The sequence below is a fragment of the Lissotriton vulgaris genome, chromosome 1_1 (genome assembly GCF_964263255.1).
Source record: "Lissotriton vulgaris chromosome 1_1, aLisVul1.2, whole genome shotgun sequence".
NCBI classification, from domain to species: Eukaryota; Metazoa; Chordata; class Amphibia; order Caudata; family Salamandridae; genus Lissotriton; species Lissotriton vulgaris.
In genome coordinates, this window is record NC_141685.1 from 1,821,753,528 (window position 1) to 1,821,777,309 (window position 23,782).

General features: G+C 44.8%; 1 protein-coding gene across 2 annotated transcripts in view; it reads left to right on the plus strand.

Moving 5' to 3' along the window:
- PAH (phenylalanine hydroxylase) overlaps positions 1–23,782 on the plus strand; it is a 260,469-nt gene that overhangs the window by 127,036 nt on the left and 109,651 nt on the right. For both annotated transcript variants that reach the window (XM_086919176.1, XM_086919177.1), the window contains 2 exons: positions 12,663–12,751; positions 22,941–23,008. In XM_086919176.1, the coding sequence (XP_086775302.1) occupies positions 12,663–12,751; positions 22,941–23,008 (157 nt within the window). The remainder of the gene's footprint in view (positions 1–12,662; positions 12,752–22,940; positions 23,009–23,782) is intronic.

A 23,782-nucleotide genomic window follows, 5' to 3' on the forward strand; every position in this document is an offset into this window, starting at 1 on the left:
TGCTCAGTAGAGAAAGAGGAAGTGCAGTGATTAGAGTACATGCAGTGTGAGCAGTGCTTAGGAAAGACTTATTATAGACAGTACTTAGAGAATTCGAAATATGGGCAGTGCTTAGTGAGCACAGATTATGGGCAGTTCTTTACGAACACAGCCATGATTAGTACATTGTCATGATTATCTAATTTCTACTAATCAATATTCAATTTAGGAAAACTATAAAAAAGTAAAGCTAGTTCTCGATTTTGTTGTTTAAACAACAACTGTAATTATGTTTTGTGGCCTGCCCTTTACCTTGGCTGCCGGCTCTTACAGCAGGCATTGTGACTTCAAAACCCAACAGTAATAACTTATTACAGCCACGTGAATACGTTGTTTTCTTATTACAGGTGCATAGAGACATCATAACTAGACTAATATGGAAATTCAAATGGGGTTTATAAGGGGATTGCAGGCATCCATATATTATAGGTATTATAGATCCCTATGATCAAGAGGTCTAGAAGTGGCGGTAGGCTTTTTTCTTATAATGCCTCCAAACTCTGGAACTCCTTGCCTTTACACCTTCACACAGTCCCTAACCACCTGGCTTTCCGGAAGCAATTAAAGACTAAGCTCTTCCCTTAGCCCTTCTGTCTCCCCCGTGTTCAGTTTCTAACGCTGGGATGCCTCCGGGTAGCCATGCGCTCTATAAATGCCTTCCATTCTATTCCCTAGTACTTTATTTCACACCCTGAAAATTGCCATGCGACTAAAGGAGCTAGTGTACTTGCAATTCTAAAGCCAAGCTGCATTGATGCTAAACTTGCCAAGTAAAGCCAGTAATTATCTACAGGCAGTGCACTCTATGAATTTAGCTGCTTATCCTCAATGCACCTTGCTACTTCCACCCCTAATAAAGAAGGGTGGACATGGAGAGAGTAACTACGTAGAGCACCTTTCATGCTCCATGGCTGAGGCTGCATCCGGGTGACTGTGGACGTACACCGAGATGGCAGGCCTTTAACGTGCCCAGCCAAGCCACAGCAAGCTAGCCTAACCAGCCATAAACCTGCTCCTCACTCCCTGTACCTCGGTAACCTTATCAAGATTGAGGCCGCCCCAGGAAGGGGGAAGCCTGCATGCCCTTACTCCTGCCCCCCGCCAAGAGTCAGAGACGTTGAATAACAGCACACCGCCATCTGACCTATTGGAGAACCAAAAACAACTTGCTACTGCCCGCCTGCTCCCACTTTGATAGCTGCCACGAGTGTCTCCAGACGAAACCCAAACCAGCATCAACAGAGAACTGCTTGGTCAAAATAGTAAAATGAGGTACACGGGCAACTACTATGAGATCTGCAGCATTTTTGCAGCTTTGTATTTTTGCAATGGTTTTGTAAAGAGGCTTGCCTGGATTCACAGACAATTGGGGCACTTCTCACCAGAAGAATAGGAATTCAGTATTCAGCAGCAGCAACAATCCATTGAGTTATAACTGCAACTGGTCAGTGGTGAGCGGGGAGAAAGTGGGCCATGTAAGCACGACAAAGAGCTATACCCATTCAAGAGGGGACCTGAAAAAACACGGTTAACTGCATGTTCTAATGCACAGCATTGCGCTACTTTCAGCCTTAAAGCAATTTTGGTGAAAGTGGGTGGTTGGGACGGCCTGGACGAAATAAGTAGAAGCATCCATGTGTCATAGAACTTCAATCTCAAGAGAATATTAAAATAAGAATGGGTCAGCTGAGCAGTTTGATACTTTTGTTGTATTGCACAGTGCTGATGTAGCCACACAGTATTAATGTATTATTCAGTTTTTAATGCAGCAGGATCTCATGAGCATTCAATTTTCATGAAATTAAAAAGTCTGATATTTCAAGATAACTCACGAATTTGGCTTCATTAGACATGAGGTCAGGCACGTGTTTTACTCAAGCAGGAGAGACAGAGTGTTAAATATTGCTATCAAAAGATGGCTGCCTCACAGGTAAAAAATCATCTCTAACTTGTGTTCCTAAAAAAGAACATATTTCTGACTTTTAATATAATTTATCAATGCTGTTGTCCCCTCCATGGAAGAACTGAGGCACATTGACATGTCAATCTGAAGAAGCTTGCAATATCCCTGCCAAACGTTTGCATATGTTGGATACATGACAAGCCGACTGGACTACTTACTGGCACGAGTACCTCGCATTTCATATACTTTCTTAAAAATTGTAATATACAATTTTCTTCCGGCAAGCATGAATGAATAACTAGAACAACACAAAAGAGTCAGTCTTTCTGTTTTATAAGCAACTTCAAAGCTCATGGTCCCTCAACCTTCATCTGCAAACCAACTACTTTCACATTTGGAGGCAGTTGTCCCTGGCCATGATAATTAAAGGTGAAGAGGAAACCAATGGTAATACCTTACACAAAGGCACCAATGCCATAAGGATTGAGATTTCCGAGGTGTGGAATAACAGTATGATCACCAGTAATCCCCTTAGAAATTAGTAAAAACCTTGGAATTTGATTTTTCCACACCTATTCCCACAGGTTTGTCCTTGTTCCCAGGGACTTTCCCACTCAAATATTTCATGAGGCTTGACCTGCCAAAATGAGCAAGGGTAAAGTAATGTGGTAATGTATTTGAAATGCACAACCTCTAATTCAAATACAGGTGTAAACAACTGTTTTTGACTGCATAGCAATCGCAACAAGGCCTGTAAAAAGGGGCAATCAACCGTAGGCAAAACCCACTGGAACTCCTTCCCACTGCAACTAAGACCTAAAGGAGACTTAGATATGTTTAACAGGTGTGGTGAAGAATCATGTCTTGCTTGGTGTTTTAGGGCTTTAGGAGGCCAACTGCAAAGGTGAGTCTATCACACCTCACATGAAGAGAATACCAGACTATTCATTGACCAGTAAGTCACCTAACATTGGCCAGCTTCCCTCAGTACATACGCCTGCTCATGAATAGCCAATGGAGACATTAGTTCTGTAACTTCTTAATCTTTTTTAAATTACCCCACGACCTTGTCCTCCCCTACCTTCGATGCAATCCATTTACTGTTCAAGATGCCGATGTTCATTTCCAATTGCCTTTATTATGCTTTTAATGTTTTTGCATTGTTTTCGATGGTTTTTGGTAATCAAGATCAACCAGCAGACGAAGTTGTTCATTGCTCATTTACCTTGCCGGGTCAGTAGTCAAAGGCCTGATCATGAATAGACACTTGAGTCAATAGTACTATAACCTCACATACTATTTGAAATGACCTCACAACTTTGACCTACCCAAACTTTGTTACAATCTACCTATTGATTTTATGCTCCTTCCCAATTGAATGAATTGATTATTTATGGGGAGGTTGGGCGGTGCCTCTACGGGGGGGGGGGGGGGGGGGGGGGGGCCTAGAGCGTAACAATAGTACTTACTCAAACTGCTCGTTCAGTGCGGCCAATCAGGGGACCCCATGTCGCCAAGTTCGGATTAGTATAACTATTGCTCAAGATGCCGATGTCTATTTTCCTTTGTCTGTAATCCGATTCCACTGTTTATACGTAGGTTTCGATTATGCTTTTCCGCTCAAGCTTAACCAGCAGGCGACGATGTACAGCGCTCTGATACCCTGCTGGGTCAGGTTTGCGCTTTATAAAACTATTCAAATAAATAAAAATAAATAAACCAGACTAGATAATGGTCGGATCGGACCTACTTTACTTATGAAAGCCTCTGCAACCTGTACAAATTCATACTCTGTAGATGCCACAGGATTGGCCAATCATTGCTCCAATCAGCACCAGAGATGATGCCAAGATCTGTCACCAAACAATGGATTATCTCTTTTCCTTTTAGGGTTTGGCATGACAGCACAGCTGTCTCCGCTGTACTGATGCCAGTTCTTTAACAGAAAATCGAGTGGGTTTTGCTTCCTCCTCAGTTTAATACTTCTCTCTCACCTCATGATATTGGCTGCATAGTGAATTATTCCACCTTTTTAACGTGCGCGTACATTACAATGCTTAAACATCTATATGACAAATGCACATTTATTCATCACACTTTTTGTCATGTTCAAGCATTTATCCTACACGTGGAATTTCTACATAAAGAAATCTTTTTTTCTATTTTTTCTCTGAAGCAATCATTAGATCTGGATTGATCCTACACGTGGATTTTCTACATAAAGAAATCTTTTTTCTATTTTTTTCTCTGAAGCAATCATTAGATCTGGATTGACAGTGCAGCTATCTACAAGATGTGCTTCAGCTCCACCCATGAGAGTATTTCTCTCTTCCTCCATTATCTGCTCTGTGTATCATTCTGCCTTCTATAGAGTGCTTGCACTGCAATGCATGAGAGACAAATTAACATTACTAAGGCATACTGACTCAACACTGATTTCATTTTGTATCTCCTAGATGCATTACATGCATGAAACAAACGTTATTTGTCTGCTATTTCACTGTAGCAAGATTTTATTATTATTATTATGATTGTTATTATTCTTTTAACCTCTTCCGTGCTCAGCTGTCATGAGTCACGGTGGGCGTGTGCGCACGACGGCCAGGGGACGTCGGAGACCCGCCCGCGAATGGAATGCCCCAGTACTGCGCCGGAATTCGCTCCGCAGTGAAGAGGTTAAGTCAAGGCTCAAAATGCAAGACCTGATGGTTTTCCAGAGGATTTTGTCAGCTCTCCAGTTCGAGCCTGACTTTACCAAGTACCCAACTGAAACATCCCTTTTCATTTACAGAAACCTGACATTAAAATAGCTGACATCTTGTGAGATCAACAACAAAGGTGCAAATTTACAAGATGCTGGGAGTGTCTCATGGAGGCAAAACAGTTGATCACCAGGTTGGCCGCTGCTGCTTGTCTGCCCATTCAGTGGCTCTATTTCATACTGCCACTGGGCCACAACTATTGTTCAGCGCACCCGGTGACAGTTCGAAAAGAATCAGCTGATGTTGCTCAAAGCATGCATAGGCTCCTTCTATTCCTGCTGCTGATTCGCTACTAGCAAATACTGTCAAAGTCAATGGGCAAAATGGAAACCTGGCCTACCGGCTCTGACAAAGCTTGTTTTTAATTTTTGGTCTCAACAAAGCTCTTTGTGGTGGCTGCAGAGTGGCAAAAAGCAGTTAATAGAACAATAAAACAGCAAGCATACACTGACTCAACCCTGCCTAGTACCACGCATCAGGGGTTAGACTAACGCATTTTAGTGCTGGTGTGCGCATCACCTAACTACAACGTATTTAGTCATGCATTATAGTTTCCTGGGAAAACCCCACGAGGCATGCTCTGCATAGATGCATTTAGGCAGGTGGCGCACGGGTAGAGTGCACTGTGCTGCCCAGAGAAGAGCCTGCGGTATCACAAAATATAGAGAATATCTATGTGTGTGTTACTTTAAACATCATTCAATGATCCAAACTGTTGTTATAGTGCCACGTGGCAGGAATTTCAATCAAGACAAGCCCACCCTCTGAGTCTCTGGATGTGCCAAGTGATTTCTCAGCATGCTACTCACTGAACTATGTTCAGAAGCAATTTACAAATCCAGGCTTAGGACTGCCCACACCACTGTGAGCACCAGGCAGTTTCTGATTGGCCACCTGGATGAGGGTAATTTGTTTATTGGCCACCTAGATGAAACAACTTGGTTTATTTTTTTAGTTTTCAAGCCTGATGAAAATTACCGATCACCACACTGAAATACATTATTCTTATGCCTGATGAGTGGCACTTGACAGAGCTGCATAGGGGGCAGACGCAAATTACAGTGTTATTTAGGTTTAGGTTCTTTTGTGTCAGATCACCAGTATTTTGTATTTCCGGCATTATGTTTTCTACGTTTTAAACTTCTATTGTTTACCTCGTTTACTCTGTGGTTTGCAACTTGTATGAGCGTCAGGCCTGTGAAAATAAATGCAGTACATCTACTTTTGTACCGTACAGTGCTAAACCTGGATAGACTTCATCAAAATTAAAAGTCATCCCATATACGTTTTGTCCTTGTGCAACTTTTTGCCCGGCTTCACAAGTCACAATTGTAATTGGAAAAACGTGAACTCTGCAAGGTGGTGTAGAATCTAGCATTTTGAATCATGGTGCTTTAACTATGAACGACATGTAATAGCGTTATATTTCGAACATGATAACGTGGGAATATCAGACGCCTACAGTAGCGTTTATAGGTCCCCTCAATTTTCCAGATAGTGCAGACTTGTTAGGTGGAATTATCTAGTGTCAACCTTTACATATAGCTTCCGATTTCAAAAGAACAATTTGATCTTTTCTCGTAGATGTGACAGTAATAGTCAAATCAGATTTTTTACGCCAACACCACTTGCATGTTGGGACTGAGGTGGCCGTGTATTTAAGAGAAAAAACAAAATTCCTTGTCCTACAATGCAAAGTTCTGTTGGAAGAAAAAAAGAAAAGAAGGAGTGTGAGTCACATGCAGTGAGGCTTTGAGGCCAGGCTGAACAATGACTGATTTTGCTGGTTTCATAGTGTGCAGGATTATTGCATAACTTGCATCACATGTTTCTCCTGTATGTGTAGCTGTTGTAATTCTTGCCACTTGAGTAGCATTTAAGCTGATGGTATTCTCTTTGAGACTGACTGTTCTGACATCCTTTCACTATAAGGAAGCAGAGTATGAACCACTGTTTTCAAGACTTGTCCATAATCTGGGTCTCGCAGGATAACATCCTGGGAGGACCTTCTCTGCCTTTGAACAATCTGAACTCAGGAAAATGATTGATGCTCTACTGTAAAAGTTATGTAGGGATTCATTCTATTAATCATCAATTGCACACCGAGGAACGGACGATTCAGTCGTGAGAATTCAGTTAACATCCTGGATTCTGGCAGTTGTAGTTTTGGCTTGTTTCAATAGGTTTGTTACAGTTATCAGATAAGCATGGTTTTGCTGATGTTAATTTTGCACACCGTACATTTTCAAAAACATAATAATGAGAGCAATTAGCAATATTTGATATTCTGTGTGCATGTTTGTGTCTGTCTACAGGGGAAATGTACAGAGGACTGGCTCTGTGTCTTATGTGACTAACTCCTTTGGCCAAATCTACTTTTGTTTTAATCAAAGATCACTTTGCATTCTGAACCTTCTTATGACCATTTCTAGATCATTACATTGGACAAAAGTAGATAGTTTACGATCTATATTATTGTGTGGCAAAACCTGCTTTATCCCACTCATGATGTCAGTCATAATGTCACGCTTACCACATTAAAAGGTTACACATTAGCCACCAAAAACATGGAAATGGCACACGTATGCAAGCTGAAAACTTGGAAGCTATACTGGCTTAACTCGATGATGAACCCAGCCTGCCATTGGGCGAGACAGTTCATAGCAAGCCCCACATTTCATAGCTGGTAATTCAGCTGTTATTTTCTATGACTATGCTCAAATGGAAGTCTAACTTATTGCAGTTTGTATCTAATTAAATTATTTGAAGCAGAAACAACCAAGGTTAAGGGTTTCTAAATGAATGGGATTCAAACATGAAGTAGAGCCTGTTTCTGGAATTAAAATACATGGCTGTGCTGCCACCTTGTGTCTGAGATTCACATCTACAATGACATTTATTTAAGGAGCTGGATGGAAATAAATGAACACTCAAAATAGACCTCTTTCCGTTTCTACATTCATATTTTATTGGGAGCAAAATAAACCTCGGAACTCCAAGTTATTCCCAGATTCTGAGGTGCATATTTACAAGCCCCTTACGCCAGATTTGCGCCGCCTTGCGTCACTTTTGTGACGCAGTGACGGCACAAAGCCAGCGCCATGCTCTGGGCTATTTACAACGTAACGCATCTGGCAGATGCATCACGTTGTAAAGCTGTGTGCCACATGTGTGCGTTCCTGCGCAGGGGAGAGTTCTGACGCAGGAACGCCTCCTAAAAAAGGCTGAGTGAAATCTACAAGATTTCACTCAGTCACTTTTAAGCCCATGCTGCGTCAAAACGCTGCACCTGCTTAAAGCAGGCATAAGGATTGACGCAGCATGTTAGGGATAGGGGCACCCAGAGCCTTGTTTGAGCTGCGTCGCGCTTGCGAAGCAACTCCAGCAATGCGCCGCCTTTCTGTCGGTCAAAGCGACACACATCTGCCCATCCGTGCCCCACAGTGCACTGCATTGATGGATTTAGGCCCAGATCCTTGTACTGGGTGAATGTATGACATTGTTCTACATTCTGTCCATCAACTGTGTTTTTTGCAATTTTCACCCTGAGTGTGCTGGGTATACTCAGACGTGAGTCCCAGGCTCTCCACACCACTGGAGTCAAGCTATCCAGGCTGATGAAGGCTGATAGCTAGAAACCGGTCCTTGGATGCTTGATTCCGGTCTGGGAAAGACATGGCTTGGTAGTTCGGACTGGACTGTTCCCATGAGGCACAGGGTCAGAGCTGATTTGCATATAGCCAGTGTCTAACCCAGGGTGGTGTGGAGTGCAAAAAAACGATGGATTTAGGCCCAGATCCTTGTACTGGGGTGAATGTATGACATTGTTCTACATTCTGTCCATCAACTGTGTTTTTTGCAATTTTCACCCTGAGTGTGCTGGGTATACTCAGACGTGAGTCCCAGGCTCTCCACACCACTGGAGTCAAGCTATCCAGGCTGATGAAGGCTGATAGCCAGAAACTGGTCCTTGGATGCTTGATTCCGGTCTGGAAAAGAAATGGCTTGGTAGTTCGGACTGGACTGTTCCCATGAGGCACAGGGTCAGAGCTGATTTGCATATAGCCAGTGTCTAACCCAGGGTGGTGTGGAGTGCAAAAAAACGATGGATTTAGGCCCAGATCCTTGTACTGGGGTGAATGTATGACATTGTTCTACATTCTGTCCATCAACTGTGTTTTTTGCAATTTTCACCCTGAGTGTGCTGGGTATACTCAGACGTGAGTCCCAGGCTCTCCACACCACTGGAGTCAAGCTATCCAGGCTGATGAAGGCTGATAGCCAGAAACTGGTCCTTGGATGCTTGATTCCGGTCTGGGAAAGACATGGCTTGGTAGTTCGGACAGGACTGTTCCCATGAGGCACAGGGTCAGAGCTGATTTGCATATAGCCAGTGTCTAACCCAGGGTGGTGTGGAGTGCAAAAAAATGACGGATTTAGGCCCAGATCCTTGTACTGGGGTGAATGTATGACATTGTTCTACATTCTGTCCATCAACTGTGTTTTTTGCAATTTTCACCCTGAGTGTGCTGGGTATACTCAGACGTGAGTCGACACCGCTGGAGTCAAGCTATCCAGGCTGATGAAGGCTGATAGCCAGAAACCGGTCCTTGGATGCTTGATTCCGGTCTGGGAAAGACATGGCTTGGTAGTTCGGACTGTACTGTTCCCATTAGGCACAGGGTCAGAGCTGATTTGCATATAGCCAGTGTCTAACCCAGGGTGGTGTGGAGTGCAAAAAAACGATGGATTTAGGCCCAGATCCTTGTACTGAGGTGAATGTATGACATTGTTCTACATTCTGTCCATCAACTGTGTTTTTTGCAATTTTCACCCTGAGTGTGCTGGGTATACTCAGATGTGAGTCCCAGGCACTCCACACCACTGGAGTCAAGCTATCCAGGCTGATGTAGGCTGATAGCCAGAAACCGGTCCTTGGATGCTTGATTCCGGTCTGGGAAAGACATGGCTTGGTAGTTCAGACTGGACTGTTCCCATGAGGCACAGGGTCAGAGCTGATTTGCATATAGCCAGTGTCTAACCCAGGGTGGTGTGGAGTGCAAAAAAACGATGGATTTAGGCCCAGATCCTTGTACTGGGGTGAATGTATGACATTGTTCTACATTCTGTCCATCAACTGTGTTTTTTGCAATTTTCACCCTGAGTGTGCTGGGTATACTCAGACGTGAGTCCCAGGCTCTCCACACCACTGGAGTCAAGTTATCCAGGCTGATGAAGGCTGATAGCCAGAAACCGGTCCTTGGATGATTGATTCCGGTCTGGGAAAGACATGGCTTGGTAGTTCGGACTGGACTGTTCCCATGAGACACAGGGTCAGAGCTGATTTGCATATAGCCAGTGTCTAACCCAGGGTGGTGTGGAGTGCAAAAAACGATGGATTTAAGCCCAGATGCTTGTACTGGGGTGAATGTATGACATTGTTCTACATTCTGTCCATCAACTGTGTTTTTTGCAATTTTCACCCTGAGTGTGCTGGGTATACTCAGACGTGAGTCCCAGGCTCTCCACACCACTGGAGTCAAGCTATCCAGGCTGATGAAGGCTGATAGCCAGAAACCGGTCCTTGGATGCTTGATTCCGGTCTGGGAAAGACTTGGTAGTTCAGACTGGACTGTTCCCATGAGGCACAGGGTCAGAGCTGATTTGCATATAGCCAGTGTCTAACCCAGGGTGGTGTGGAGTGCAAAAAAACGATGGATTTAGGCCCAGGTCCTTGTACTGGGGTGAATGTATGACATTGTTCTACATTCTGTCCATCAACTGTGTTTTTTGCTGCATTGTAAATACGGCGCATCAGTGGTGGGCACGAGTGGGAAGATGCGTTGCAACTCTTCTGGCCCATCCCTGCTGATTAGCAGAGATGCGCCAGAAGTAGTAAATCGGCCCCTTTATGCGCAGAGGTGCCGTGTTATCGACCCCAAATAACAAGAAGAATCACTGAATGTAATTAAAATTTTTGGGCGCGGAAGTTCGCTGTGTGTGATGTACTCACTTATACCTTAACACATGAATGAAGTTTAAAAGTATGGATGCTACCAAACAAGAGGATTTAGCACTGAATTTGTGGTGACTCAAACAATCTCCGTAGCGAGTCCCTACATGTAACAAATTTACAAACGTAGAGTTGCGAACAACCTCCTCGTTTTCCGAAGTGTAATTTAGTTTGGCATCTTTGGGGCCTATTCCCGAATGCATTTCGAAGTAGGTAACGTAAAGTAGCTCTCCAGTGACCTGTAGCTCATGCTGTACGGTTGCTTCAGGGCACCAGTGACTGTGGGCTCCGATGTTTTTTTCTGATTGTTTCATGGCAAATGCTGTTTCAGGAGATTGGGAGCATAACATGTTTGTGGTTGTACCATTATCTTGGCAGTATTTACTTCGGGCGTTAAATGACTAACAACACAAATCCCAGATTATTTTTGTTGCCGTTTACACTTTCAGTAACTTTTTCAGCTTTAAAGCTGCCTGTTTATGCGTGGCCAACACCGTCTTTCTCCTTCTTTGAGACGGTCTAAAACAGTTCAAGCAGAGCGAGGCTCATGATATGTTGATACTTTATGTCCAGCACCACTGGCAGTTTAGTAACATAGAGTAACAAAGGGGCATATTTACAATAAAGAGGCGAAGCTTGTCGCTAAGCCAAGAAGGCTAACGACACGCATCGTCACTTTAGAAATGCAGGGCTGCACCATATTCACTATATGGTGCAGCCCTGCGTTCCCCCCTGCGATGAGGCTAACTTTAGCTGCCAAGCAGTAACGCAGGCACCTTTGTACCATAGTCCAAGGGTGCCTGTGTTGAGTTGTGTTCCTGCACATAAACAATCTTAAAATGCTGTTTTGTTACTTCTTTGTGTGCTGCTTAACCTTTTTTAAATGGTTGTTTTATGTGCAGGAAAGGGGACCTTCCTGCACATAAACAATCATTGGTGTTTTGCTGTTTCTGTGTGTGCTGCACAACGCAGCACACTTGGAAACAGCAAAAATGAGGAGAAAGAAAGCATTTCTCCTCGTTTCGCCTGTTTAAGACCAGGTTTTCCCTGGTCTTAATTTTGGTGCTGCCTCCTATTTACGCTGTTTTTGTAAATAGGGGGCAGCTTCAAAATCAATGGTTGTTGCAGTGAAACACCCAGCACAACACCAATTGCCCACTTCTCTCACACTAAGTGTAGCATGAAAGTGGGCCTTATTTACAAGGCAGCGTTAAGCTACGTCAAGTGGCTTAACACTGCCTTATAAATAAGGCAAAGCTCCTATTGCCACCACAATGTCACTAAAAGTGACGTTGTGGTGGCGATTGGGGCTTGTAAATATTCTTCAAAGTGTCTTTTTCTCTTTAAATATGTACATGGGAGCTAAGAGTGATTCGATTAGCGTCCTCACCAGTGCCCACGTACAAATGTACGTATGTGCAGGAAGGCCCCCCTTCTTGCACATAAACAACCTTTAAATGCTGTTTTGTAACTTCTATGTGTGCTGCTTAATGCATAGAAGTTGCAAAACTGCATATTTTTAAATGGTTCCTTAATATGCAGGAAAGGGGTCATTTCTGCACATATACAATGACTGGTGTTTTGCTGTTTCTGTGTGTGCTGCACAATGCAGCACACATGGAAACAGCAAAAATGAGTAGAAAGAAAACATTTCTCCTCGTTTCGCCTGTTGAAGACCAGATTTTCCCTATCAGACTCATGGGAGCAGGAGAGGTAGAATGGTGAAAACGCCCTTTCAGGCATGGTTTGTGACTGACCCCTGGACGGCAACACTGATATAAGTTGTAAATATTGAACAAAAAACAAAGCAAACCCACGGATACCCAGTATTACTACTAGTTTAAACATTATATATACATTTGAAAGCATTCTCCTTAATGTGCACCGCCAGTGTTCCCAAACAAACCTAGGATGAACGTGGTAACTCTGCCCTTGTTTCTTGCAGTGCCATGGTTCCCCAGGAAAATTCAGGAGCTCGATAGATTCGCCAATCAGATCCTCAGCTACGGATCAGAACTGGACTCGGACCATCCGGTAAGAAAGCACGATCATTTATCAGAATGCACAGCTTGCTGGGCCCTTACAGATCACTAATGTTCATTATTTAGGCTGGGGTTGTTGATGTTGTTTGTATTGCTGCTCCTTCTTTAGAGAAACAATTAGTGTTTCATGACATGTCTCTAAGGATGTCCGTATGTGTGATAGCAACGGGGGCTGGTTCTGATCTTCTGAGCATGTATGCATGAAGGCCCTGCTTGATACAAGCCGGAATTCTTCAAGGATGTAGATGGAGTACACAAGTCAAAATTTCCATACCTACTATTCCCTGTTGTAAGATGAATTTGCTGACTTTCTCAGGAGAAGGTCGTCTGCCTTTCACTGCTATCTAGCAGTTATGGTCGCTTGCTTTAAAAAGGACTTTTGCTTGTTTTGTGGACTTGGTAGAGGCTATCATTTGACTAGCCCAAACCTCTTGGCTGACAGTTCCTGGATTCATTGACAGTATGAGGAGCCAGGACCATATAAAAAACGGGGCCGCATGCAGATGTAACCACTGCTTGGCGTACGTTGTCTGTGCTGTTTAGTATTTCTCTATTGTTGACTTCATTAGTATGACAGGCGGCTACAGAAGTCGTCATCCAAGGATAAAGATGTGTTTCAGATCGATCTCTGAACTGCTCTTTACAAATGCTGATAGCACTCTCCTCCTGCTCACTGTTCTGTGCTTGTCGTAGGTTTATGCACACTGAAGTAGTCAGGGCACGCTGAGGGCATTCAGATTAAGAGTTCTGGAAGGTAATCTCGTTTCAACCAATATTCTATTAATGAAGCATGAAGACAGATACTAATAGGATTGGACATTCCTAAAGGCTGATAAGAAACTTAGGGGCATATGCACAAGGAGCTATTGCCGAATGAACTGCACTTTTGCGCAGCCAAAGTCATGATAAATGTTACCCCACTATTCACAAGCAGGTGGCAACAGCCCACAGCACCAGTTTTCCCGCGATAGCAGCCGCATAAAACATCACCACAGAGGACCCCCGCAACTATCGCTAAAGAGATGCAGAGTAGGCGTTTCCGTGACTAACCCAGCGACCACACCACACCTCAACATTCACAACAACCAGACAGATCTGCAATAAGAACACAAAACATGTGATAAGGTGCGCTAGCAGCAGGAATTTTACACCTGCTCTGACCTGTTGTAAAGTCGGATGGCAGTCTGCACCACAATAGGGAGCCCAGCCCAGGGCATCATCAGAAGGGCAACAGATGCCATGGAGCAACTGATTATGTAAGCCAAACACCCAAGAGAGCCACAACACCCACCACCACCACCCCCAGGACCCCCCTCTGGGGCCCCCCGGCAAAGACATGCCACATCAGCTACACCCAAACATGTACCAAATAATCTGCCTAATGTCGCACACATACAACTGGTGACATGCATGTGTAGACACAGAAATGACTATCACACATTCATTATCGAAGCAAACAATGAAACTTTATTGAAACAGCACAGAAATCAAATTAAGACACACGGTGGCTCCCCTCAACACATTCCATAGGTCAGAGCCTGCAAGATAAAAAACATGATGAAAAGGAGTGTCCGGCGCACATCAAAGGACAGAGAGAGAGCAAAGGAGAGAGAGAACGAGAGAGAGAGTAGAAGAAAGGGGGAGAGACAGAGAAGAAGAGAGGGGGAGAGAGAGTAAAAGAGAGGGGAGAGAGAGAAGAAGAGAGGGGGAGAAAGAGAGCCGACCCTGCGCACCCCGGCCACACATCTCCAACCACTTGCCGGTACGTATAGCAGCACACCAGGTCCCACATCTGAGACAGAGCCGTCATCTGAAACAGAGTCCAGAGACATGACTTGTACAGTACACACGCTTGCACAAGACAACAACACCCCACCCCCCGCCCTGGCACACCCAGGCAGAGGCATCCCAGTCCCTCCCGCCGCCCATTGCAGCATGCCCGCCCATGCACACCCGGGCCACACTGCTCACCTTCCGCCACCGGCGTGTAGGTCCCACCAAGTGTCGCTGCAGGCCACAAGGCTGGGGCCCGCAGACATGGCACCCTCTGCACCATGCATCCACGCTGCGCTGGCCACCAAGTAACACGTCTGGTGCTGGGACTATATTACACCACGGCATGGTATGAAGCAGGGCACCCGGCAATATCGCAGATTGCACAGCCACTCAGCCCAATGGGTGCTGCTAACTCTGTGACCCCGGAAGCGGGGCCACATTGCGGTAGGCCCGTGCAGGATGCTGGCACGGCCTACACTGTGGTCCAGCAAGGCACACAAATCCTGGGCAGTCCTGACCGCCAGGACGGGCCATCATCGCAAGCTGCACACCCGCTCAGCAGCTCAAGGTGCCAATAACTCAGTGCACCGTAAGTCACCGTCCCGTGGCGGGGTGCCTGTGCTGGCTGCAATGCAGTGTCTGCCACAAACCCTGTCCAACCCCAGTCAGCATCCCGTGGCGGGGTGCCTGTGCAGGCCACATCGCAGCAACTGCCACAAACCCTGTCCAACCCCAGTTTGCCCCACGTGGTGGTAGGCCTGTGCAGGCCGCAACGCAGCGACTGCCACAAACCCTGTGCAAACCCAGTCAGCGCCACATGGTGGCAGGCCCCTGCCAGCCTTCAGGCCTCGGGCCCGCCATTCAGTCACCACCTGCGGAGGGGTATGTGACGTCGTCGGCCCCTTATATTTTCGGGGTCACATGACCTGTGACACCTGTGCTGGATGGATGTGGTGTATGTGCAGACCTGCCCTCAGGGAGTGACTGTGACATGCTGACAACTAAACCAGCGATCTGCACACCACCAGCGAGTACACCTGCGACAGGTAGCAACGAGCCCCCCCACCCTTGAAGCGTGAGCGGAGTGGTCTGGCCTGCCGTACACCGAAACAGATGCAAAAACCACAGTTGATGGACAGAATGCAGAACAATGTCATACATTCACCCCAGTACAGAGATCTGGGCCTAAATCCATCGTTTTTTTGCACTCCACACCACCCCAGTTCAGACATGGCCATATGCAAATCAGTCTGACCCTGTGCCTCATGGGAACAGTCCAGCCCGAACCGCCAAGCCATGCCTTCCCTGGACCGGAAACAAGCTTCCGAGGACCGGTTTCTGGCATTCCAGCCGTCTTCAGTCCGGCTTGCTTAAATCCAGTGGTGTGGAGTGCATGAGACTCACGTCCGTCACGTGAGTCCCTTGCTCACTTTGCCACTGGATTCAAGCAAGCCGGGCTGAAGACGGCTGGAATGCCAGAAACCGGTCCTCGGAAGCTTGTTTCCGATCCAGGGAAGACATGGCTTGGCAGTTCGGGCTGGACTGTTCCCATGAGGCACAGGGTCAGACTGATTTGCATATAGCCATATCTGAACTGGGGTGGCAGAGTGGGCTAAAGAACGGTGATAGATTAAACCCAGATCTTTTGACTGGGTGTGAGTGTTTGATTGATTCAGATGCTCCGTCCATCACCACCCCCTTTTGTACCGCTTTTGGCCGCCATAAGTGTGGCAGGGTATGCTCAGACGTGAGTCCCTTGCTCACTTTGCCACTGGATTCAAGCAAGCCAGGCTGAAGACGGCTGGAATGCCAGAAACCGGTCCTCTAAAGCTTGTTTTCCATCCAGGGAAGACATGGCTTGGCAGTTCGGGCTGGACTGTTCCCATGAGGCACAGGGTCAGACTGATTTGCATATAGCCATGTCTGAACTGGGTTGGCAGAGTGGGCTAAAGAACGGTGATGGATTAAACCCACATCTTTTGACTGGGTGTGAGTGGTTGATAGATTCAGATGCTCCGTCCATCACCACCCCCTTTTGTACCGCTTTTGGCCGCCATAAGTGTGGCAGGGTATGCTCAGACGTGAGTCCCTTGCTCACTTTGCCACTGGATTCAAGCAAGCCGGGCTGAAGACGGCTGGAATGCCAGAAACCGGTCCTCGGAGGCTTGTTTCCGATCCAGGGAAGACATGGCTTGGCAGTTCGGGCTGGACTGTTCCCATGAGGCACAGGGTCAGACTGATTTGCATAAAGCCATATCTGAACTGGGGTGGCAGAGTGGGCTAAAGAACGGTGATAGATTAAACCCAGATCTTTTGACTGGGTGTGAGTGTTTGGTTGATTCAGATGCTCCGTCCATCACCACCCCCTTTTGTACCGCTTTTGGCCGCCATAAGTGTGGCAGGGTATGCTCAGACGTGAGTCCCTTTCTCACTTTGCCACTGGATTCAAGCACGCCGGGCTGAAGAATTCTGGAATGCCAGAAACCTGTCCTCGGAAGCTTGTTTCTGATCCAGGGAAGACATGGCTTGGCAGTTCGGGCTGGACTGTTCCCATGAGGCACAGGGTCAGACTGATTTGCATATGGCCATGTCTGAACTGGGTTGGTGTGGAGTGCAAAAAAAGAATCGATTTAGGCCCAGATCTCTGTACTGGGGTGAATGTATGACATTGTTCTGCATTCTGTCCATCAACTGTTGTTTTTGCATTTGTCACCCCGAGTTGGATGGGTATGCTCAGACGTGAGTCTCATGCTCTCCACACCACTGGAGTCAAGCTATCCTGGCTGAAGACGGCTGATAGCCAGAAATCGGTCCTAGGATGCTTGATTCCGGTCCAGGAAAGACATGGCTTCGCAGTTCGGGCTGGACTGTTCACATGAGGCACAGGGTCAAGGCTGATTTGCATATGGCCATGTCTGAACTGGGGTGGTGTGGAGTGCAAAAAACGATGGATTTAGGCCCAGATCTCTGTACTCGGGTGAATTTATGACATTGTTCTGCATTCTGTCCATCAATTGTTGTTTTTGCATTTGTCACCCCGAGTGGGATGGGTATGCTCAGACGTGAGTCCCATGCTCTACACACCACTGGAGTCAAGCTATCCTGGCTGAAGATGGCTGATAGCCAGAAACCGGTCCTAGGATGCTTGATTCCAGACCAAGAAAGACATGGCTTGGCAGTTCGGGCTGGACTGTTCCCATGAGGCACAGGGTCAAGGCTGATTTGCATATGGCCATGTCTGAACTGGGGTGGTGTGGAGTGCAAAAAAATGATAGATTGAGGCCCAGATCTCTGTACTGGGGTGAATGTATGACATTGTTCTGCATTCTGTCCATCAATTGTTGTTTTTGGAAGTGCCACCTAGCCAGCTTGTCACTGCTTGCCGGCAGTTGCAGATCTTTAACATGATAAAGATGGCCCGTAGGTATCGCCTACTTAGAGCTAGTAGAGCTGGACATGCACATAGCAGATGCGTCAAAGTTTCCTTTTGGTATCCACACAATCTACAGTTGGAACTTTCGATTTGATGTTTCCAAGAGGGCCTTAAGTCCTTTGAGTAGTGCATGCCCATTCGGTAAGCTACAAAAGCTTTCTACCCCTTTTGCCGAATGTGTGAAATCACTCGGCTTCTTCCTGGACAAGTGCATCATCCTGCAAGCTTACAGACCCTATTTGGCTAAAAGGGGTATAACATCAGCTCAGGCTCCTTGAGGTATTAAACCCTTCATCCCAGAAAATCTTTTCAAATAAGTGACTCAAGCTCTTGGACTATTGAGGGCGAACTACAGATACTCACTACCTGCAGGAATGTCTAAACTGCATCTAGCAACACGCATTGTAGTTATGGTATCCATTGCCACAAAAAGTGTGATCGCACCTTACAAATTTTAATTACTCTCAACTGACACCCAATTGAGGCAAGAAGTATTTATAGGCTATCCTACATTGAGCACAGGCCACTTCACTCAGCCCCCCTCCATCTAGCCCAGATACTGGCTAGCTTAGCAGAAAATAAAGATACTAAAATGTGTTTTATGTGATTAATTTAACTCTTTTAGTCTGAATTGTGCTCTTTCTAAGTCAACTGGTTTGACTGCAAATACTTGATACATCCATATTTTCATTCGAATCGACAGTGGCTCAAATCATTTGAATCAAATGTTCATTTGGTTGATATGTTTTATTCTGTAAATAAGGGCATTACTCCCCTTTCCCATTTCTTTTACATCCTACTCTACATCTTCTGTCTCTTTTCCTTGCCTAGTACCCTACTCTCGTTTCTCCTTTTCTTTGCTGATGGTGGTGCATTTCCCTGTGGGCACAGGCACCGCGTAGTCCATACACCACATTTACTCCTTCCTATACCCTCCTTATTTATAGCATTACATCCCTTTCATTTCTCTAACCATGTACCTCTTTCCTTCTTTTTTTTCTAATCTGTTTCTTTGCTTGGCATGTATGTCCCTTTCTCGCTGTTTACTTTTTCATCCATTGCGTTCGATTTGGTTAGAACTGCATTTAACTAGAACCAAATAATTTGAGGTAGTCATGGGATGCCCAATGTCCATATTGAAATTTTTTTAAAAACATATGGATAGAATTTTAATGTTTGCCACTTTCAAAAGTAATGGTAGTTCACAAGTGCAGCAATACGCAAACAGACGTCTACTTTATTGCAATGAATTGTATCACTAATGATAAAATACAAAGGCAATGATATTCCAGAAGAAAGAGAACTGAAAAAGTAGCAAATAAGTGACATTGGCCCTGCTGTCTCTGGCATTAGACCTTTTCATAGTTAACACACAAAAAAACCGAGAGGAGAAGGTCCATGGAAAAGTTACAATGTCTTGAGATTCATCCTCCCAGCGTCAACATGTAACAACAAAGTACCAGGCAAAGGAGAAGAGAAATAGATTTTCTTTTGAGAGAAAACATCTAATTGGTCTTTTCCATCCCTGCATCAAGACCTTACAATAGGATCCCAGTAACTTTGTTATCCTGTATTAGCTATTATGATGTCACAACTCAGATATAATAAATTATTACAGTAGAGTAAGAATACCAGTTCCTATTAAGGTGATTAGTGAAGTGACAACCAGACTGTACTAACATGGTTGTTCCTCTCTATCTTATATTTGTCGCTTGTTGTGCTTCCCTGTCTCTCTTCTGGTTTCTGGTTGCGCTGGGATGCCTCGTCACAGAGGCAGCCAAGCACATTACAAATCCTGTATAAATAAATAAATAAATACATATACTAAGGAAATAAGATATAGGGCCTTATTACGAGAACAGTGGTCATGGGACCGCTGTACTTGTGGTGGAGGTCCAACTGTCACCACCTGGTGGTCAGATTGCCATATTATGATGGTTATGTTGGGACCGCCAGCAGCCCAACAGAAGCCTACCACCAGGGACCTAGACGGGACAGCGGTGGGGAAGGCAGCAGTCTGCCCCAGTGGTGCTGATCCCGGCACCGCCCCCCTGATTATAACATCTCTTTCCTCCAAGCATTTCATGGAGTACCACCAAGAAATGATTGGAGGAAAGGCATGTACAGGGGTCCCCAATAAAGCTACTGGCCGATTCCCCCATCGGGGTGCATGGGGGGCAGGGGGTACCTGAGGTGCCCCCCAAAAGTGCACAATTTTGTGAGCACTGTGTAGCATGCACTAGATGGTGCATGCCACATTGTGCACAGACGACCTGTAAGAGCTGTGATGGCATCAGTATGCTTCTAAGGCTCTCCTATGGTCCAAACATAGTGCCGCCGTTGTACTGCCAGCTCTGAATTACACTTGTAATCAAGAGGGAAAGAGACAGCGGGTTTGTCGGTCTTCCTGAGACCCACACGTCTGCATTCGGATGGGTAGACTGACAATCTTTTAATCGGGTCCAATATCTTTTATGCAAATATGGGTCTTTTTTAAAGTTTATGTAATGTTTATTTGCCTACATTTTGCACTCTGAAGACACATAGGGGCATATTACCAACAACTAGCGATAATTATCGCTAGGTTGGCTTAGCGCCAATAATTTTATCGCCGTGTAGCGACGATTTTTATCGCTTAGGAGCTTTGATATTATCAAGGTTTATCTCCTAAGCGATAAAAATCGGCCGAAATGCATGAATATCGCTGAAAAGTCCGCGATATTCATGCATTACCGAGCAAATGCTCTTAGCCATGTTATCCACCTCCCATTGGATAACATGGCTAAGAACTGCTCAGGGCAGGTGTAAATATCACTGACATGCAAAGCAGGGCCCAAGATGTTCGCTATCTCCTACTAGCTGTCGCTAACTGGTGTTAGCGACAGCTAGGTAATAGGGAGATAATTTTATCTCCGCTTTCTTGGCATTTAAAGCCAAAAAAGCGGAGATAAACTCCCTTGATAATATGCCCCATAATTTCTTGTGCGTGCACATGTAGTCAGTTGGTATACAAAACAACATGGTAATGGTTGCATAGTGATTATACAGAGACATAGTGATTGTTACAACGAGTGAGTTTGTCTTTTGCTAGGCAAAAGGACAGGTTAGTGGGATCACAGATCCAAGGATGTACTTTGGGTGCAATGGATATGTGGTTTTAACAATATTGACCATGTGCAATAGGAATTTGTGAGGCCAAATTTAGCATCTACAGCCGAAGCATATTTACAATTGGATATTATACACCATGCATGTGTTATAATACATTTAATAATAAGATATTTATTTTCACTTGACCATGTCGCTGCAAGGTGGAAGCTTAGGCAGGATACTTCAGTTAACCTCTGCCACCTCGGGGTTAGGCCACTGCCATTGTCTGAATTCTGAGAACAGTTATATTTCATTTCATAAATGTCTGATTATGTTGTGCCTGAGAGTTGCTGAGTCCGACTTTGCATTTACCACACCCAGACTCTTTGAAAGTATTTGTCAATCGATTCACGTGGTAATAGGTAGCTCACACGTCCTTTTCATGTGACATGGCCTTGGCACACATGAAGAGCAAAGAAAATGGAAGCAATTATTTTAATTGAGGCGGAAAGATTGCACATAATTGTCTATTCACTCCCACTTGCCTAATCTGAAAACCTATAGATAGCACGGAACACGATTGAGGTTATTTAACACAATATGCCTTGGAAAACAGAACGAAATTAGATGCAATTAGCTGCACTGGCAGGGCCCCGAGAGACGCCCGTCTGTATAAAGCAATGGAGGCCGTTTATGAAGGGTTAGAGAGTAAAGGGCAACGTGGGGGAAAGACGTTTCTCTCGGGTCTGTGGCCAGATAGTGTAGGCATAGTCAGTATGATAAATGTCTATTTCACCCCAGATTCACTAAATCTGTAATTTATCAATCTTGTCTTTAAAAAAATCCTTAAATTTCTTTATTTAAAACCCACTTTATTTAAATGCTTAATGTGATTGCACAGTTTGAGCATAAGCAATTACTTTAAGAGCAGAATTAGCGCATTTCGATCTGCAGCGAGAAGGGTAGGATTTTGATATCGGTGTATAATGAAGAGTCATATCGAACCCTTCCACATGCTTGACATCATCTACAGTGATATTTGACATTGCTACATTATTACCCTAGTTTATCTTCTCTTGCTATATGTTTGGGAGAAGATCTGTTGTAGTCACAGGCCTTGTCCTGATGGTCCAGCTTCGCCTTATAGCCCCGAATATAACCAGGGCTTCTAGTGCAAACATTTGAATGTCATTTCTGTGATTTATGTACAAATGATGTAGAGGACATGATAAACTAGTGTGTTCTGTAATTGTGCAATCATACACGAACCATGTGCCCAGAAGGTACAATAGCTATTGTGTTGCAGGCACTCCAGAGGAGACTGAATGATGCAGGAAACAACCAATAGTGTGAGATGAGGCTGGTATAATCCTTTGGGTGGAGCTAAAGGCACTGCATGCATGTTTAAAAGAACTGCCATCAAATGGACCTTTCAGAAAACCAGACCTAAAAAAGTGAAAACAAAGAAAAAAGTGACAATTATCACAAAAATATAAAAAGAATTACACATTTTCTCTCGGTTGTATTTTTATTTGTTTGCTATTCAAGGTACGATTTAATGATGAGATGTCATTTCTTAGACAACCCTTTATTAGGTAATGAACAACGCCTCTACTTGAAGAATACATGACTATCATTAATACTACTGTCACATAAAGCCATTTTCTGGCCTTATTTAAAGATGTGTGCCATCGATCTTGACTCCAGTCCAGCCTGAGCAAAAACGAAAATTCTCCTGTAATAGTAATGTATATGGCAATCAATTAGAATATCCCAATTGAATGACTCCCGTCTATCTAAATTAATTCAAAAATAAAAATGCAGATAAGTGGGATTGGAAACATAACACGACAAACAATTCATTTGTTTATTTATTTAACAGGGTTTTACCGATTCTGTTTACCGAGCTCGGCGAAAGGAATTTGCTGATATCGCATTCAACTATAAGCAGTGAGTATGAGCACTAACAGAGCGCGGCATTGCCTCGGGCTTCCTGCGGGTGAACGTCACATGACGTGGCACGCCGACGCCATGCTAGCGGCGTTCGAGTGTTTTGTATGCGGTGTCTATGCACGGGGTGGGTGGGTGTGTGTCTCTGTGAGGCATTTGCAAGGCCTGCTGTATGGCGCATTCACCACCAAACAAAGCTTAATTGCGCAGAGCCCACCTTTGAATCGGCGCTTTGTTGTCTAATTGCGCAGAATTATCAGATGCGACTACAAAGCCCTGCAAACTGAATAATGTAGCCCTGATATTCTTCAGGATAAACACCGGAGCAAGGGGGTATAATTTACATTAAAGTGGGGAGAACACACATTATTCCAATTATGAATCTATTCTGCCACTGATACTGCCTAATATTGCACTTTTATCATCACTGCTCCAGCTGCAAAATCCGATTTTAATTTTCAATTTCAGAAGGCGAATTTGATTAAAGTAAACGAATTAAGGCCCATATGTAGCAACACAGTTTCCTATAGACAGAAAATGGGTAAAACCTTTTGATACACCCGGCCCTAAACATCTGGATTCATGGATCCATAAAGGAGGACAGTAAGATCTCAGTGGGTTACTGCCTAGCTTTTCACTTTGCATGTTGCAATTTTTCAGAAACTAAACATTTCCCCCATCCGTCTCTTGGTAGTGTAAATGTATTGCCAATCTTTTCTCCTACCTAGTTGTTCTAGCCCAGACAGTCCGTCCCAAATGCAATCACAGTCGTTG